At 46.3% G+C, this 19858-nt stretch overlaps 1 protein-coding gene across 1 annotated transcript in view; it reads left to right on the top strand.

The window, feature by feature from the left end:
- Positions 1–19858, top strand: part of COPA (coat protein complex I subunit alpha) — a 45726-nt gene that overhangs the window by 11994 nt on the left and 13874 nt on the right. The window contains exons 5-17 of the mRNA XM_086693089.1: positions 54–130; positions 848–957; positions 5914–6023; positions 8118–8217; positions 9002–9137; positions 9578–9660; positions 12471–12621; positions 13573–13639; positions 14541–14616; positions 16495–16577; positions 17494–17633; positions 18413–18498; positions 18613–18751. Of these exons, the coding sequence (XP_086549215.1) occupies positions 54–130; positions 848–957; positions 5914–6023; positions 8118–8217; positions 9002–9137; positions 9578–9660; positions 12471–12621; positions 13573–13639; positions 14541–14616; positions 16495–16577; positions 17494–17633; positions 18413–18498; positions 18613–18751 (1358 nt within the window). The remainder of the gene's footprint in view (positions 1–53; positions 131–847; positions 958–5913; positions 6024–8117; positions 8218–9001; positions 9138–9577; positions 9661–12470; positions 12622–13572; positions 13640–14540; positions 14617–16494; positions 16578–17493; positions 17634–18412; positions 18499–18612; positions 18752–19858) is intronic.

The following is a 19858-nucleotide window of genomic DNA, read 5'->3' as shown; positions in this document are numbered from 1 at the left end:
GAAAGAACATGTTTGTTTAATGTTGAAACCCTTTGTCTTGGATTATCTTTCAGGAATATCCTTGGATTCTGAGTGCCTCAGATGATCAGACCATCCGAGTGTGGAACTGGCAGTCTAGAACCTGTGTCTGGTAAAGCAGGAGATGGGGCTCAGAGACAGGCTTTGTTCTGCCTGTGTTTACATCATGAACTTCTCTTTAGAACCATCGTCTCCCTTCCCTAGTGGGCTCTTCCTGCTGATTAATTACTGACTGGATTTGTAAGATGCTTTTACATACAAAATGAGGCAATCTTGTTAGTAATGTATGACTCTGGGTCTTCGGTCATTTCTTCCGGGGAAGGGAGGTCATATCATTAGGCTTTTAGAACAAATCTTTTAGCTGGTTTTCAGTTCTGTTCCCTTGAAACGTGAGTCAAGGTCTAGACCTCCATCCTGCCTTGCGTTTGGGTTGTGGGCTTTCCACAAAGATGTAAGGACCATGTAAAAGGATGCCCTTTAAGAGGGTTATGCCCCCCCAAATCTAACTGATAGTTTCTAGTATGAATTACTAAGACTCCGCTTATTTTGACATATGAATGTTTTCAATATGCGAGGGGGGCTGTGCTATCTCACTTCTCCAGAAATTAGTAACGTTTGAATACTGAAGCATTGGAGGAAAGAAGGGGACGGTTGTTCAAACAGCTGACCTTGCTTGTTGCTACTAGTTCACAGTCGTTAGGATGGCTTGCCGTTGCCTCCAAAGAGAGTACTTGGGTCTGTGAAGTATAGAGAGTGGTATTTAACGTGTAGGAGTCTGTTGAGTCCTGCCTCTAATTTGGTACGGTCTTTCTTTTTTTTCTTCCTGCAGTGTGTTAACAGGGCACAACCATTATGTAATGTGTGCTCAGTTTCACCCCTCAGAAGACCTGGTTGTGTCGGCCAGCCTGGACCAGACTGTGCGTGTTTGGGATATTTCCGGTGAGCTGCCCAAGTTCAGGGGACAGCCTAACCATGTCTGCCGCAAAACTGCAATTGCTTGAAATAATGAGGGTGGTTGGCTCACAACAGGAAAATGTAGAATATTCTTTCTCGTGTAATGTCTTTGCAGTATCATGTAGTGTCTTTGCTTCTGAGGGTTTAAATCTGCTTTTGATGGTTCTTTGTGTTAGAGGTATTCCTTAAGAAAAGTGGCTGCTCCAGAAAACGTATTGAACTCGAAGAAAATTTTACTTTTTAATTAGAACTGTTTTTAGTTAAAATCTATGTACAGTTGGGAGTATTTGATTAAGAATCATGCTTTCCAGTAAAACAAAACAAGAAATAAATATGTGTTTGACAAAGACAAATTTGGGGAATAGATTAGTGCGGGGACACAGGACTCTTGGATCCTATGGCCTTCTTTAGAAATAGGACATTCCCTCTATTATATTTCTTCTAGTGTAAGGAGCACGGGGGAGGGTGGGATTTCTTATGTCTAGAACACCTTTTAATGGGCAGACTTGTAGAAATTAAAATAATCAGAAATTAAAACAGATGTGTACATGTTGGCTGATGGGGATAGTTCCTCCTTTCACAGTTTATGTGTCTTGATTTGGGGGTTCGGATTCAAATGTTCAGTGCTGTGTGGAGGAAAGCTGAGAAGTTGCTAAGCAGGGAGTTGAAATGCTGGGGAAGGACTGTAACCTGTGAGGCAGGCATGCGGATGGACGGAAGTGCTTTGTGGACGGATGGAACATGGAAACGGAGCTCTAGATGCTGGGGTCCTCTGCCCAGTAAAATTTACTTACCACTTGCTGAATTGTCTCTTTTTATTCGTTTGTTGCCTTAGGAATTCTTAGAGATCGGGTTCTGTGAAAGGTCAGTGGGGAGATTGCAAGACACCTGTTTCATTCTATAAAAAGAAGGCCCCTCAGGGGTCCTTGCCTGGTTCTTTGTGGTGGTAAAGGAGCCACCCTTCTGAATTGTATGGCTGGGGTGGTAACTGTTCTCGGGCCCCCTTGTGACAGGGTGGGCCGGGGCAGGAAGCCACTTGCTTTTACAAGCCACCAACGAGTAGCAAGTCAGAGGTTTGGATTTGCGGGAGCAGCATTTGGAACGTTGTAAGAGCAGTTGGTTACGATTCACGCAGCAAGGGAAGCAGCTGCGGGAGAGGGGGGTCAGTTGCGGAGCAGAGTCTTGGGGTTTTTGTTTTTTGTTTTTGTTTTTGTTTTACTTTCTGGTATGTTTGGCAGAGATCTGAAGAGCTAGAAACTTAATTTCGGTGCCATAAATGCTCCCTGTCTCCACCACCCCTTCCCTTCCCTTCCCAACCATGGGAAGAGCTTTTGACAGAAACTCCGCGTATGTTGCATATTGGCTTTGACTCGGAGATGATAGTCTGAGTCCTGTGTTGTGGTGAACTGTTGTGGTGACTCTCCTGTTAGAATTTCTAGAATTACTGCCATTTCCAGAGGGTCAGAATTAGAAGGGAATGGGCTCAGCCAGACTGTGTTGAGATGGGGCGGTTGTGGCCTGTTCCACGAGGGCTTTTGCCATTGCAGTTTTTCGTCACACTGACGAGGCTTTTTGAAGTACACCCGGATGTGACCAGCCTTGCCGACAGGAGTTGAAGCACAGGCGCTGTGAGCCCGTGCCCTCTCCTGACCGCTGGCGCCAGGGACCTCACTTACTCTCTCAGTAACCCGGCTGTGGCTTTTCGTGGTTTTTCACTGCGCGCACATTCCAGTCACCCTCTCTGTCTCGGGACATGGGTGCCTGATGGGGTTGGATCCAGCTCACGCTCTTCCAGCTGCTCAGCTGCGATTCTTAGGATAGCCTTTCCAAGCCAGAGTTCTGTGACAGAATTAAGTGCTACTCAATACTTGAGCGACTGTTTTCTCAGTTCTTATGAGATGGTATGTAGCTAATGCCACCGCAGGTCATAAAGAAGTTAATTTGTCATCTGCATAAACTGCTGCTTTGGCCAGTAGGGCTTAATTCTGTCCGTAGAGCACCGGGCTGAGCAGGGCCTCCTCCTGCTGTGCTCTGGGAGCAGTGTTTACGCCGCCTGATGCCGGCGCGGCAGGTGCCCGTGGCCTGGCTGAAGCAATTGGGACAGTTAGGTGGATGGGTTCTCGCTGGTAACCTGAAGTGCCCAAGGCAAGAAATCCTTCTCTTGACTTTTGTAGGCTAGAGAACATTTTCACATCAGAATTCAGGGCCTGAAATCAGAGAAGAGAGGGGGGAGAGTGTGGACCCCAGCTGGGGCTTATACTGGCTCGTGAATGTGTGCAGCGCGTGGATGCGCTATAATAATTTTGCAATGCTGTCCTTATTTAGCATAAGCGATACCGGGTGTTTTGTGCTAACTGGCTGCACTAACGCTGTTGCTCTCTCCGCCATTTCTGAGTGTTTTTCTCTCCTCACAGCTCTCTCGACTTCTGGTAACCGCTTAACCAGAGTGAAAGGAAATGCTCTGGTCTCTAACCAAGTGGAGCTCTGAGTTAGACTTCTACATTTATTCTCTCCTCTTCTGCAAACCAGCATACTCTTTTTAGCAGAGTTATTTTCGCCTGAGTTCAGATGAGTCTGAATACAGGAAGAGGGATTACCTTTCAGATCTGTTAGGGACCAGAGGTGGTAATTCTGAGAGAGGAAAAGTTCGTTCTGAGTCAGAGAATGAACACCCTCACAGTTAAAGGACTGCTCAAAATTCTAACTTTTCGGCACGTCTAGCTCTCTGAGTTAGATGAGCAATAAGGAAAACAAATTTTAAAGGAAAACCTGTGTCCTTGTTATCTGTCCCATGAGAATCGAGTCCCATGGGGCTTACTTAACCTGAATCTTTTCTGTTAGCCTGGCAAAAATATGTGTTAGAAACAGAGTATATTTATAATCTACGTGTAGGAGGCAGGTTACTTTTTTGGCCTGATCTTCCAAGTAAACTGCCAGTTAAATTATCTCAATGTGCTTCCACCTTTGCATGTCAAGCCCATGTAATTCAGGCTTAATCTTTGCGATGATGACTAAAAAAAGTATTAATTTGCTGCCAATTCCTGTCCTCATCCCTCTCTTTTTACTACTTCCCCTGGTCCCCATTGGGAAGCATGCGTCAAACTGGTCCAGTCTGAGAGTGGACTCCCTTCCCTCTGGATTTGAGTAGCTGCTGTAGAAAATTTCCATCTGTCATTCAGTCGTAGTGAGTGGCTTGTCGAAGGCTCAACTGTTTCTTCTCTAAGTATCTCTTCACTGCCTGTCACTGTTCATCTGTCTGTTTTTATTGCTCTTCCCCTTTCCTGGATCATGACAGCAAGTGCAGCAAAGCCTTGCATTCTGTCATACGCTTTCCTTTTAATGTGTTTGTTGACGCTTATTGGAGGTGAAGTCTCTCACCGCTGTCTGTCTTTGTGTCTTCCTTTGAATCTGTTTCGTATACCAGACTCATTAGAAGAAGTGGGCAGATCCCATTAAAGAGACCAGCGAAGTAAACGGGAAGAGGCATCCCTTTGACAACGTATTTATGAAGCCGTGGAGAGTGCATTTTTGTGACAGCATCGGCTTTATTTCTCCCACCTGTTGATGCTTATCTTGGACGGGAAGAGATAATTAACACTGTCGGGTCCTTTTAAGCGCCTGCCTCTCCCGTGCTGACGTTTACGTGCTGCTGGAGCAGAAGAGACATACTGTAATTTTAAAACAACAAACAGAACTATAATCATTAAACTTAAATGTTTATATTTTCCCGCAGATGCCACAATTTAGGCTTAAAATGACGTAGGTTTTATTTTCAATGATAGCTTTTATTTTCCCCCAAATTATGGATACTTGTTTTTAATTTTACAAGTGCCAGTAGTTCCAAATTCCTCTTTCCTCCACAGATGCTTTAAAAGATAAAATTTTAGTCCCTATTCTATTTTGTTTATAAACTGGTATAATTAATCTGCTTGCCTGTTTCAAAAGGCCGTTATCAGGATCAAATTACATAACATGGTAGAGAGTGCTCTGAAAATCACAAAGTGCTTTCAAATGTAAGGTAGTCGTATTGTTAGCATAATTTTGGTTGTGACTGTACCGCAAATAGCTTTTCAAGATAGGTGTAGTTGAGCCATAAATTTGGGTCCTACACAAATAAGACTCTTCTTACTCTGGGGTTTTTTTTCTGTTGTTTTCAAATTATGGGTAGTTCCTCCCGGTGAAACTAGCCTCCCAGAGTTTTAATGGCAAAATACACGTATTCAGATCTGTAACCAGCTTTCTTACGTTAAGAGCTTAAAGGGACATGACAGTTACACTCTAGGTAGAGTTTAAATAAAAATCTGAAACGAAAAAGACGTGACAGTTCTGATCATTTTGCTCTCTGCCCAGGAGTCCCATAGAAGAATGAGGACACTTCTTGCATGGTTTGTAGTTTTACACTCTTCATCCACTAAAGAGCCATTTAGTATTTAGTAGGTCTCGTTTCCATATCGGCTTTGGAACCTCCCCATGAGGTGCCTAACAGCTGCCAGTTTGAGAAGCACTCAAAAGTTCTTGAGATGATGGAAGAAAAGTTGCTATAGTCGTCACAAAGTTGAAAGTGGAAATGGAACGGTCATCATCTGAGGCCACATTTCAAGAACAGAAAAGGCTAGAAATTCCAATAGACTGCTCTTGAGGTGAGGCTTGTTGAGGAAGTTCACTGTGTCCGAGGTTTGGGTTGTCGTCCTCTGGGAAGACAGCCCAGTAGTGGGTCTGTTAAAAGAATGGTTAGTGAACGTACTTTAACATTTTGAACGTCTTTAGAAAGAAACACATAGGAGCTCTTGAGTCTCCTCTTTTTTCGATCTCTCTAGATTGCTTTTCCCCTCCTTTTCTTTAACACTAGTCGTATCGCTGTCCCTTCCTGTGCCTCTGTGACCGTGCTCTCTTTGGTAACACTGTTCTGTGTCTTTCATCCCACTCCTTGTCCCTTCAAAGGTCTGAGGAAGAAGAACTTGTCCCCTGGCGCAGTGGAGTCCGACGTGAGAGGAATCACCGGGGTTGATCTGTTTGGAACTACGGATGCGGTGGTGAAGCACGTGCTGGAGGTACTTACCTTCACAGCCCGAGGCTGCTCTGGGCTCCTCTCTGGGAAACAGGAAGTGGCCGCTTACTTGTTCATTCCTTCAACAAAGATTTGTGCGGTGCCTGTTAAGTACCGGGCATGGTTTTGAGGCACTGGAAATAGAATAGTCCGTGAGCCGGGAGACGAGAAGCTTCTGTGCCACCTAAGGGAGGGTCACATCGCCTGCTAAACCCGGTGGGGAGAGAGGGAGAAGGCCGGCATAGATGCTGTCACCATCCCGCAGCAGAGCCCATTCTCAGGCCTCTGGTAAAAGTGGGGCTGGTGGGAGGGGAGTTGTACTCGTTGAGGGCCAGCCAGGTGTAAGTCACTTGTGTGCATGGTGGAAAATAGAAGAGTATTAGAGAAAGAAACTAGATTTTTAAAAATACTCAATTTAGGGGCACCTGGGTGGCACAGTCGGTTAAGCGTCCGACTTCAGCCAGGTCACGATCTCGCGGTCCGTGAGTTCGGGCCCCGCGTCAAGCTCTGGGCTGATGGCTCGGAGCCTGGAGCCTGTTTCCGATTCTGTGTCTCCCTCTCTCTCTGCCCCTCCCCTGTTCATGCTCTGTCTCTGTCTGTCCCAAAAATAAATAAAAATGTTGAAAAAAAAATTTTTTAAAAAATAAAATAAAAATACTCAATTTAATCGTGTCAGCTGTCCAGTGAAATAGATATTATCAACCTCATTTTACAGATGAAAAAAAAAATGGAGATTTAGAGAAATTGAGCAGTTTACCAAAATCCAAACGTATCCAGTAAATGGAAGAACTAGGATTTGAATTTGGGTCGGACTCCAAAACCCAGGGGATTTTAACCACAGCATGAAGTCTCTCAAAAACACTGCCAATTTGAAACTGCCTTTTCTGTGATCTTGCCACGGATTAGAATATAACTATATAAAGAAAGTGCAAGATACCTTAAAAGCAGCAATCCTTAAACTTTGTGGTCTGAGAAGCTCTTTATACTCTTAAAACTTACTGAGGACCCCAAAGAGTTGTTCATGGGGTTTATTATATCTTTGAGTTTTTACCATATTTGAAATTAAAACCAACAACTTTTTATCTTTGGGGGGTGCATGGGAGACCCAGTTGGTTGAGTCCAACTCTTGGCTTCGGCTCAGGTCATGATCCTAGGGTCATGGGATCAAGTCCTGTGTCAGGCTCTGCACTGAGTGTGGAGCCTGCTTAAGATTCTCTCTCTCTCTCTCTCTCTCTCTCTGTCTCTCTGTCTGTCTCTGTCTCTAAAATTAAAAAAAAACAAAACCTTTTTTAAAAATTTGTTTTCATTTTTTTAAAACATGAAATATAAAAGCACACATTCCATTAGCTGTGAAAACAGTGATATCACCACATCAACGTAGCCCTCTGGAAAACTCTACTCTCATGAGAGAGTAAGAGTGAAAAAGACAAATCATGTTTTAACATTATTATGAAAATAGTTTTGACCTTGCACGTTTCCTAAAAGGATATTGGGACTCAGCTGAGAGTTTCCCAGCCACATTTCCTCAGTAAGTTATAAAATTGGTCTTTGTTCTTGAGATGTTAATAATGAGTTGGGGAAATAATATGTAAGTAGATAAAACAAGGCAGTATATCCCAAATGCAAATGAAGCTGAACTTGGGAGTAGAAAGATCTGGGAGTTGCCATGAGAACTTGGATGTAATATTGGATGGGTTGACATGGTGGCTCTCGTGTTCATACCTTAGAATAGCATCACCCCTCCCGTCTTTTCACAGGAAGAGTAGAAGTCAGAGACATCTTTTATTTTTTTTTTCAACGTTTATTTATTTTTTGGGGGACAGAGAGAGACAGAGCATGAACGGGGGAGGGGCAGAGAGAGAGGGAGACACAGAATCGGAAACAGGCTCCAGGCTCCGAGCCATCAGCCCAGGGCCTGACGCGGGGCTCGAACTCACGGACCGCGAGATCGTGACCTGGCTGAAGTCGGCCGCTTAACCGACTGCGCCGCCCAGGCGCCCCCAGAGACATCTTTTATAACCACCAGCGTGGCCCTTCAGTTTGCTTTGAGTAATAGTCATAAAGGCATTTTAGAAGAACCACTTTTTGTTTTCCGCAGGGTCATGATCGCGGAGTAAACTGGGCTGCCTTCCACCCCACTATGCCCCTTATTGTATCTGGGGCAGATGACCGCCAAGTGAAAATCTGGCGCATGAACGGTGAGTAAACCAGTGACGGTATCACTGTGTCCAGAAAACGGACTGCTGGCCAGCCAGGTGACGTAGCCGGGTCGTCCGGACTTCACGACCTGTTTTCCTACCTTAGATGGTTGTGCTAATCCTAGGCGCACAAAAATTGCCCCATCCTCTATTTTCCTGTTTTTGAGGCATCCTGATTTGGGGGAGTCAGAACACAGTTAAGTGGAAGAATTGATTCTTTCAAAAAATATTTATTGGTTGAGTACCTGCTTTGTTCTAGTCACTGTTCAAGGCTCTGAAGATACAAAGGTGACTAGAGCATATGGAACTTGTGTATTGATTCAATCGTGACAGCTAGTGACAAGTGAGACAGGGTAAGAGGATAAAGAATGATGGAGAAGAGGTGCTGTTATTGATAGGAGGGTCAGAATGGAAGAACAAACGCGTAGAGATTCAGAGGCTTAAATGGAGAAAATTGCCATTTTAGAAAGAAGTTGCTGATTTAACGTTTTGAAGTATACCTAGCATTTGCTTAGAGATGCCATAATTTTATTTTATCAATTTTTAAATTTTTTATCTTAGGATGTGTGAGTGGGGGAGGGGGCAGAGAGAGGGAGAGAGAGCATCTTAAGCAGGTTCCATGCTCAGCGACAAGCCTGATACTCCATCTCATGACCCTGGGATCACGACCTGACCCAAAATCAAGAGTCAGACCCTCAACCAACTGAGATGCCATCATTTTAAATCCTAAACCTGTAGTAGTAGGGAGTTGTGAGAGATCATCTAATTCTTTTTGGTCCCTTAGAGTCAAAGGCGTGGGAGGTTGACACCTGTCGCGGTCATTACAACAACGTGTCTTGTGCCGTCTTCCACCCTCGCCAAGAGCTGATCCTCAGCAATTCTGAGGACAAGAGCATCCGCGTCTGGGATATGTCCAAGAGGTAAGGGGGTTACGATGGTGTTGACCACAGCTGGGGGGAAGGCCCTCCTCTGTCTCGTTCTGTCTCCTGCCAGTTAGATTAGACTGCTTCTGTGTGCCTCTTAGCCATCTTCAGCATATGGAGAGGTCAGATCCGGTGTTAGGAAAGCTCGAGGGGGCCTGGAGATCAGCCAGCATTTACAGATTGCCCATCAAATACAATCTCCACGTGCATTCTTTTCTCCTCCAAATTTAAGCATGTTCTTCTGTAGCTAGAGACATAAGAAATACGCAATGAAGGTAGCATAACGGGAAATCGTGATGAATAAGAGGAAATTGAAATTCAGAATAATAGGACCAGTGAGGTTTTGCTGACTCCCACTCAGTGCTCTTGTATGTGATAGGCTGGAGATGTCTCAGAAATTAGTATTTTTTTTTTTTGCTTACCTGTTGCTTTCCTAGGACTGGGGTTCAGACCTTCCGCAGGGACCACGATCGTTTCTGGGTCCTGGCCGCCCACCCCAACCTGAACCTCTTTGCGGCAGGTAAGGGTCATTTCTTCTCTTTTTCCCTCGTTGAAGTTCAGAGTTTGTAAGCCTTGAGCATGATGCTCTGTTAGCTCTGACTCCGGTGGACACAGAGTAGGATGAGAAGGGGATATGGGATTCTCAGAGCCACACGGCCGAAGCCCTTGTCCATCTGTCCCCCTTACCGTCCTGGAGGACCCTCCGTGTAGTGTTCTGTCTCCACCCGGGTCCGCTGGGCAATAAAGCCCATCCTCTTTGACAAGTCAGGAGGCTCATGGTGGACACTCAGCGTTCTCCGGCTGCAGCGCTGGCGGCTGAGCGGCAGTCACGCAGGTAGCGGATGACTGAGCGCCCTGAGCGCCGGGCCCCGGTCTGGGTGCTGCTGGTAGAGCGGTGCCCGAGGCCGCGTCCCTGACTCTATGGAATGTTATTTGTGGTGAGGGGCGAGGGACCATAAGGCAATGAACACGCAGAGGAGGCTTTGAAGAAATGTTCAGCCGATGGCGCGCAGAGGGGGACGGCTGTGGGGACCGGCCATTCAGGAAAGTGAGGAGGTGGCAGGCCCGGGCCGGCGGGGCCGCGCGAGACTCCGAGTGTGTGTGAGTGGGGCGCGGGGCTGCAGGGCGGGGGGTTCTGAGGGGGGGCAGTGAGCGCGGGTGAGACGGCGGAGAGGCCAGCGGGAGCGCGGTGAGTAGGGGCCCGGTAGTCCGGGAGGAAGAGCAGGCCCAGCTGTGCTCCGCCTTGCAGGCAAGGCCGGGGTTAGACTGAGGATTTTCTTCTGAACGGGCGGGCGGAAGGTCATCGGAAGTGGCTGGGGAGGGAAGCGAATGATCTGATTTACGCGTGGAGAGCCGACAGAGGTGGACGGTCTCTCTGAGAGACGGATGATGCTAGTAGGGAAAAGGAGAACATTAAAAAAAGAAAAGAAAGGCTTTTTATTTTTTTTTTTTAATTTTTTTTTCAATGTTTATTTATTTTTGGAACAGAGAGAGACAGAGCATGAACGGGGGAGGGGCAGAGAGAGAGGGAGACACAGAATCGGAAACAGGCTCCAGGCTCTGAGCCATCAGCCCAGAGCCCGACGCGGGGCTCGAACTCACGGACCGCGAGATCGTGACCTGGCTGAAGTCGGACGCTTAACCGACTGCGCCACCCAGGCGCCCCAAGAAAGGCTTTTTAAACTAGTATCCCCGTTCAGCAGAAACCTTTATGTCCTTGCTGTTTGCTAGGGACTGGGGATGCTTGGAAATTACCATAATTCCCGTCTTCCAGAGCTCGTGGGATAGTGGAGCTGGTGGACTTCATTACAGTGCAGGATGCTAAGTGCGATGCTAGAGGCTTTTTGTTTTTTGAATCGAAGCATAATCGACATATATAGCCTGTTAGTTCCAGGTTTACGTGGTAGTGATTCGATATTTTTATATATTACCAGGTAATCCCCATGATTAAGTCTAGTTACCATCTCTCACCATGTGAAGTTACTACAGTATCATGGACTATATTCCTTAAGCTGTGCATCACGTCCTTAGGGACTTACTTATTTTATACCTGGATATTTATACCTCTCAATCCCCTTTACCTATTTTGGTCACTCTCTACCACCTCCAGCCTCTGGTAACTACCAGTTTGTTTTCTGTACCTAGGAGTCTGTTTCTGTTTGTTGTTGTTGTTCATGTATTCTTTTTTTAGATTTCACATATAAGTGAAATCTTAACATTAGTCGTTCTGACTCACTTCACTTAGTCTAATTCCTTTAGGTCCATCCATGTCGTTGTAAGTGGCAGGACTTCATTCTCTACGGTCGAGTAATAGGCCTGTGTGTGTGTGTGTGTGTGTGTGTGTGTGTGTGTGTGTGTGTGTGTGTGTGTGTCTGTGTGTGTGTGTGTGTATACCACATCTTCTTTATCCATTTACCAGCCCTGGGACACTTAGGTTGCTTCCTCCATATCTTGGCTGCTGTAGATAATGTTGCAGTGAACATGGAGAGGCATGTATCTCTCCAAATTGGTGTTTCTGTTGTTTTCTTCAGATAGATACTCAGTAATGGAATTGCTGGATCATATGGTGGTTCTATTTTTAATTTTTGAGGAACCTCCATACTGTTTTCCACGGTGGCTGCACCAGTTTACATTCCCACCAGCAGTGCACAAGGGTTCTCTTTTCTCCACATCCTTGCCAGCACTGTTATTTCTTGTCTTTTTAATACTAGCTACTCTGACAGGTATGAGCCGATGTCTCATTGTGGTTTTGATTTGCATTTCCCTGGTGATTAGAGACGTTGAACACCTTTTCATATGCCTGCTGGCCATCTGTAGGTCTTTGGAGAAATGTCTATTCAAGTCCTCTGCCTATTTTCGAATTGGGTTGTTTGTGTGTGGTTTTCTTTCTTTATATTGAGTTGTGTTCTTTTTATATTTTGGACATTAACCCTTTATTGGATATTTGGTTTGCAAATATTTTCTCCCATTTATTCAGCAGGTTGGTTGCTCTTGCATCTTGATGATTTCCATCGCTGTGCAGAAGCCTTTTAGTTTGATGTAATCCTGTCTGTTTACTTTCAGTGTGATGGAACTTTGTACAAGGTGATAGGAGAACACAGAGGAGGATGTGTGTGAATGTGACAGTGTTAGGTAGAGTATTAGAAAAGGATTCACAGAAATTGATTTGAGGGAAGCTTCTAACAAATGTGGGAATGTAGACAAATAAAGGACACATTTAGGTACCTTTGTTTTTAGCACATATATAATCCTCATCCTCGTGTATCTCCTGTTTCCAGCTTGCTTTCTTGCCTTCAGCTAATTCTTTCCTCTCTCCTCCCTGTGCCCCAGGCCATGATGGTGGCATGATTGTGTTTAAACTGGAACGGGAAAGGCCAGCCTACGCTGTTCACGGCAATATGCTACATTATGTCAAGGACCGATTCTTACGTCAGTTGGATTTCAACAGCTCCAAAGATGTAGCGGTGATGCAGCTGCGGAGGTAAATCAGACATGTTTCCTCCCGCCAGACCCTCTGATCTGTCACCACGCTGCGATACCCGCAAATAGAATTCTGTTCTTTTGATGACATTTTGGGTCTCCTCTCCTGTCGCAGATCGAGTCCCCACTGGGGAAGCTGCTCAGTTTAAACCCCAGGAGCATGGTGGGCAAGGAGGAGGCCATGAAGAGAAGGGCAGTTTCCCTGATTAGAATGCTAGTGAGCCTGTGCACAGGACATCACTACTGCCACAGTCGGCCGGGTTTCTTGCGAACCAGAGAAAGTTTCCTGGTAGAGTGGCCCGACTTGGTGACAGGCCTTTTTGCCTGTGTTTGGCATTTCTGTGACTTTGGTTTGCTTTCCAGCAAACGCATACAACTCTAAACTAGAATATACGTCTCTGGAAGCTCTTCACTCTGAAGATGTGATCAGCTCTGGGATGTCTGGCAAAAAACTGTCCTTTCGGAGGGCCAGCTGCATCAGCATGCTGAAACATTGATGGTGGCAGGCTCTGGCACGAGGCTTTGATAACCACCCTCCGGCATTACTACAATAAAAAGATGGGTTTATGTGAACACTCCAAGGGACGGGACAAATTAGCCAGAGACAGAGCCCATCACGTTGCTCTGTGGTGTCCCCTGCAGTTATGTGTAGGAATTTGTCCCCAAGAAGACCCAGTCCCGCTCACTGCAGCGAGTGCTGACCCTACGTTCGGTTGAAAAATCAGACCTGTACCAGGGTTTGCCTTTTTTAAACTGTCGAAGCTGAGCTAGCGGTGTCCTGGCCTTGAAAGAAGGAAGAGAGTAGATGGAATGTTTATTTTTATTCCTGATTATGAAAGTGATGAGTTACATGTGTAAAGATTGGGTAAGTAGGAGATGTGGGAGTCATGCCTTTCTTCCTTCCGTCCTTACTCCCCTTCCTCATTTTCTCTTTTTCCATGTACATCCCTAGTGGTTCCAAGTTCCCGGTGTTCAATATGTCGTACAATCCAGCAGAAAATGCAGTCCTGTTGTGTACGGTATGTGACCCCTGCTGTCCTCCTAGGATCTTCCCGTTTTCCGTAGGCCTCTTTCTCATGCCCTTAGGAAAACTCTAGTGGCCGTTTAGAAGCTCTTTAGTGGTCATTTTGAGAGAGCTAACACAGTAAGCAGCCTCAAACCAGGTCGGCTCCAGTTACCATAAGCATGTTAGGGGTTTGTGAACTTACATCTTCACTAAGGCTGGCAATTTCTACACGTAACGCAGCCTCAAGATGAATGACCCGAATCGAAATGCTTGTCTTGATTCCTTCACGGGGGCAAAAATAGCAGAGCTGACCTGGAGGAGGGGTGCCTTTCAGTGAAGTTGCCTTCAGGGTCAGCAAGTAGCCCCCGTACTTCTTGCCGTGTAATTTGGGGGAAAGAGAGGAATGACATTCTAGTTTGAGTGCCCTGTTTGCCAAGTTAAAAAGAACGAAAACATGTCTTTCCCCGTATGACTTCTAGTGTGTCTAATCCCGTTCTTTGTTCAGTATCTAAGAGTCTTAACATTTTTTCCCTGGGAGTTGTGTTTACTGTCGTCTTTGATTTTTTTTTTTTCCCCTTGAACAAACTTTTAAGTTGACGAGTATACTTAGCTAGAGCACCAGAATACTGGGGATTTAGTTTATTAACTTGTGGAGTCAAGAGCAGTCCTTGCTGCCTTTCAAATAATATCTGCATAAACCTTTGGAGGATACAAAAAATATGAAGTGACATGAATTCCGAGTTCTTTGGCGACGAGTCTGAGAACTGCTAGCTGTAGACACGTCCACCTGTCCCTGTGGGTGACGGGTGAGAAAGGGATGGCTACATATCATTGTGTGACGGCGCAGTTTCCTCTGTCAGAATAAACTGCTGTCTTGGGTTCCTATCACCATCTGATTCCTGTTTCCTCTACAGAGAGCCAGCAACTTGGAGAATAGCACCTATGACCTGTACACCATCCCCAAGGACGCGGATTCCCAGAATCCCGACGGTAGGTGCCCCCTATGTCTGCCCGGCTTCGCGCACAGCTCTCCGCCGCCGCGCTGTCACGCCTCTTCAAGTTTTTCACATTCCCTCCCCAGGCCACGGTCACATCACTCGTGTCTGTTGGCAGGTGCTGCTGACAGTTGCATCAGAGGCGACCATGGTGTGAAATATTCATGTTCCTCCTCCATTTTATTACTCCAGCTAGATATATATATTTTATAATTTGGTTATTAGAAACTCTCCATTTTCCCTTTCAGCACAGCATGTTATCCTAGTTTATTGTCAGCCGATATGACTTTCACCCTGGTAGTTTCATTTATTTAAGAATGTGGTTCCAATCTTGCAATGTCTCATCCTGGGACTGGGGATTTATGCTCTCCCATCCACATCCAGATCCGATTTGCTTCCTTTGCATGTCAAAGAAATGAGGCTGCTAACAGCCCCACACCCCGCCAGGGATCCCAGGATCCAGCTGAGACCCCTGTCTACCTCGTCCATCACCGCCAGCCCTTGTCGCTGTCCTTCCTGTTAGGATTTGCCGACAGCCTTCCAGAATGGATGTGTCTCACTTAGGCTCTTTTCAGTCCGCTTCCTCCCGTTGCTTTGTAGAGGCTTTCTTGGGTCCTCACCTTACTGGCACACTTTTATGATATTTTAGACTCCATGAGCAGATTGCAAGAAGTAATTTTGCTAGCTCTGGCCCTTTTGCAGGTGCCACTCACTGTGTCATGATTGTTTGCTAATACGGTTCACTCTTTTTTGAAAGTGTGGTCTTGGTGAAAGGAGAGGGAACTTGTGTGTCTTTGGTATCCATAACCAGTCTCCCCTATAAGTTAAACAGTTAAGCCATTTCTGATCAAATTGTGATTATGCCCCTCCGTACCCACCTCCTTGTTCTTTTTCCCCACGCATTCACGATTATTTCTTAGTTTTGCTTTATTACCACTTAGGTCTTATCTTCTCCATTTTTCAAAGGAGGTAATAATTGGCAAAGGTGTAAAGGTGCAGCCCGGTGCTAGGCAGCAGAGAGGAAGAGAAAGACCAAAAGCTCGAATAATGTGGCTCCCCAGCCCCTGGAAAACGGGGGTGTTGGTCATGATTAGAATTGCCTGTCACCACAGGTGCCAGAGGGGCACAAAGCGAGGCTGGCCAGCACGTTTTGTCCACTTCGCTGCCGATGGGCTCGTATATGGGTGTTTCGGCGCATCCTTCTGTGCACGACCCTTGAAGTTTCCCCGAGGGTGGAGTGCCCATTCGGAGTCGTAGTCAGCCAGTGAGATGTTTGGGAACCGAGGAACATTTCGTAACTTTCTTCAGGGTGATGCGAGTGAGTGACATTTATGGAGCAACGGCTTAGTGCTAAATACTGCCCTGCACCGAGCTCATCTGCCTGTCAAGATTCAGTTGGGAGCGCTCTGCCCCACCCTGCTCTACCGGGGTCTGCATTTGCATGTTAAAAGCAGCAGAGCAGCTGCGTCCTGGGGAGGGGGCTCTGTCTCCACTCCAGCTTGTTGAGATAGGAGGTCCTGGACACTGACAGGCTGCTTGCCGCGCCACAGCTTGGCCAGCGAGGCCCTGCTCGTTAGCTCGATGGAGTGTGCTGTCTCCCAAGATGGGCGGTCCCTGTGCCAGTACCCGGTGTTGGCTGACAGGCAGCCACTTGGCCTGGAGAGAAGAGGCTTGGCAGGGTGGAGGTTGGAGTTTGGAGGAGACTGGTGGGGAAAAGTCACTGACGATAGCCTCGGGTTACAGCTGAATTAGTCAGGAAGCAGCTGAACCGGCAAAGCGGGCGTGGCAGCCAGCAAGACAGGCAGCTCCGTGGTGCCTGAGTCACCTGCCAGTGGCTCGCCACACGCTTCCCGCCCTTTGGTTTTGTTCTCAGCTCCCGAAGGGAAACGATCCTCAGGCCTGACGGCCGTTTGGGTTGCTCGAAACCGGTTTGCTGTCCTGGATCGGATGCATTCGGTGAGTTAGGGCAGAAAGGGGAAACTGATTTGGGAAGTGTGGGGGCAGTGGTGTATTGCATGAAGAAGGAGCATGTTCTCTTTCTCCTCTCCCCTGGGGAGCTGTGATCATCGTGCAGATACCACAGTCCCCTTGGGAGACAAAGAGCCTTAAAATTGACTTGATTGGCTTGATGGTCACTGTGGGTCTGGGTTTGAGAACAAAGGTAAAGACACTATTGACAAAACAGAAGCCAAAACATGTCAAATTTGAAAGCGGTGGTCTGGGTGAGGAGTAATTCCTTTTTTATCCTAACTACCCTCATTGGTACTTGAAGTGGAAGTGATCCTGAGCGAGAGAAACAAAGATCTCAAGAAAATATGTAACACAGATGTAAGCCCCAGCCCAGAAGTACCGTTCTCGCTCTGATTGATGGAGGAATTTGGGGGTTAGTTGGACTTCTCAGGGTATTTCAGTTGAGGGAAGAAACAGAAGCTGTCAGGGCCTCCAGAGAGGGTCTTGGTTAGGGTGGTCTGCCAAAATGGTGACCGGCCCGGACAGAAAACACCCGAACTTCGTTTATTTTATTTATTATTATTATTATTATTTTTTGAAAGAGTAGATTTAACGTTTATTTATTTTGAGAGACAGAGAGTGCATGTGCGTGCACAAGCAGGGGAGGGGAAGAGAGAAGGAGAAACAGAATCCCAAGCAGGCTCCGTACCTTCAGCGTAGAGCCTGATGCGAGGCTTGAACTCACGAACTGTGAGATCGTGACCTGAGCCGAGATCAAGGGTCAGACGCTTAACCAGCTGTGCCACCCAGGCGCCCCCTAACTTGGTTTATTGAAACCAAGGGACAGTTGCTGAGGCGTGTTGTCAGCTGTCATCTTATGAGCACACATTTCCGGTAACCCCACTTGTGATAATTATTTCAGCTTCTGATCAAGAATCTGAAGAATGAGATCACCAAAAAGGTACAGGTGCCCAACTGCGATGAGATCTTTTATGCTGGCACAGGAAACCTCCTGCTCCGAGATGCAGAATCCATCACGCTCTTTGACGTACAACAGAAGCGGTAACATGTCAGGTGCCCCTAAACAGACAGGCATGTAGTGGATGGGAGTGGACGTCTGTAGTGGGAGCTGTTCCCCCAGTAAGTTCGCCTCAGGCTTGACCACTTCTGTGTGTAACTCCGAGACTCTTTCTTGCCACTTTTCCCCCTGTGATCACTGTCCATCCTGTCCGTACCCAATAGCGTTAACAGTGAGGGCCTTATTTATCTGTTTTTGGAGCACTTACCTGAACAAAGAATGCTCTTGGCACTTAGAATCACGGGCACGTAGGGATGAGTGGCATCCTGTGCTTAAAGGAGCTTATAGTCCTCTGGTGAGATCAGACGTACACAAATCCCTGAGGGACAGGGAGTTGACGGCCAGGAGGGTGTGCGGGGGGAGCCTACAGTGTGAGCCGAAGTGTTTCCGTCACTCAGCTACAATACAGGGACTGTTTATTTGGTGTTATTTTTTATTTTTTTTAATATATATTTTTTAGTGTATTTCTGAGTGAGAGAGAGACAGAAGGCGAGCAGGGGAAGGACAGAGAGAGACACACACACACACACACCCAGAATCCAAAGCAGGAAGGCTTCAGGCTCTGAGCGGTCAGCCCAGAGCCTGACAGGGGGCTCGAGCTCATAAACTATGAGATCATGACCTGAGCCGAAGTTGGACGCTTAACTGACTGAGCCACCCAGGCGCCCCTAGTTGGTATTATTTTAAGAAATTAGGGTTTAATTTGGTCGTAACCTGGGACCTTGGAGTCAGGTCCACTCACGTTCGCCTTTCTCTGCCCCAGGACTCTGGCATCTGTGAAGATTTCCAAGGTGAAATACGTTATCTGGTCAGCAGACATGTCCCATGTAGCACTACTGGCCAAACATGGTGAGTCTCCCTTATACCCACCCTGATGTAGACACCAGTCCTGTGCCCCCATCCCTGCCAGCCTGCTTCACTCACCCTGTCCAGCAGAGTACTCATGCCCTTTGCCTCTTACAGCCATTGTGATCTGTAACCGCAAACTGGAGGCTCTGTGTAACATTCATGAGAACATTCGCGTCAAGAGTGGGGCCTGGGATGAGAGTGGGGTATTTATCTATACCACAAGCAACCACATCAAATATGCCGTCACCACTGGGTAAGTGAATTCTCTGATACACAGAGTGGGAGAAGGTAGCTTCTTAAAATCACTGTCCTGTCTCAAGGGATGTAACTGAAGTCCTCCTTGAACTTTTCTTCATGGAAAATCTTTGGCGCAAATGTGCTAGGCATAGCTGAACGTTCTTTTTCAAGTCTTTAAAAAATTGTGACATATGACTTGAATAAAGAAAAATGCGGAGTATATACGTAGAGAATGGCAAATCATCATATAATGAACGTTCCTGCCACCCAAGTCAGGAAATAGAAGAGTGCTGGCCTCCAGAGGCCTCTTGCCACCATGTGGTTGTTAATCACAACCACCTCCATTTCCCACCCAAAGATAACATTATTCTGACTTTTATGGTAATTTCGTCCAAGCTTTTCTTTGTAATTTTACCACCCAGTATGTCTTCAAATGATGTTTTAATCTTGCCTGGTTTGAACTGCATGTAAATCATCCTGAGTATATTATTTTCGTGTTTTGCTGATTTTGCTCCATATTTTGTTTGTAAGATGTATGTACCTATGTTACAGCTCTAATTTACTTGTCTTCGTTGTTGTATAATATTCTGTGAACATACCACAGTTTATCCGCTCTGCTCTACAGGGATATTTGAGTTATTTCTAGGATTTTGCCACTGTGCTAAAGTGTTCTCTTAAACAGTCTTCTACATGTGTTCCGGTGCATACACACACAACATTTCTCTGGAGTGTCCGGAACCAGATTGCTGGATCATAGAGTATGCGTATCTTCACATTTACTAGGTAATGTGAAACTGCTTTCCAAAGTGGCTGTACCGATTTGCACGGCCATCAGCATCGTATCAAAGCTTCCTCGCTTGTCATCCTGGCCAACACTTGGCTTTGTCAGACTTCTTTTGTCTTTATGGTGGATTTGTGGTGGCATCTCACTGTCATTTAGCCTTGCCACTCTCTGATTCCTAATGAGAGTGAGCAACTTTCCAGTTGACCACCCCTCAGGGTTCCCTTTTCTGTGAATTTTGTTCAGGACTTTTATCTGTTTTTGTTTAATGGGTTATCTATCCTGGTTATTTTAGGAGTTTTTCATATATTTGAGCGTCAGTCCTTTGTCTGGGCTACATGT

This window comes from Puma concolor, chromosome E4 (genome assembly GCF_028749965.1).
Source record: "Puma concolor isolate L17-30 chromosome E4, mPumCon1.1.hap2, whole genome shotgun sequence".
Classification (NCBI taxonomy): Eukaryota; Metazoa; Chordata; class Mammalia; order Carnivora; family Felidae; genus Puma; species Puma concolor.
The sequence above is the reverse complement of the archived record's forward strand: the minus strand, read 5'-3'. Positions and strand labels throughout refer to the sequence as shown.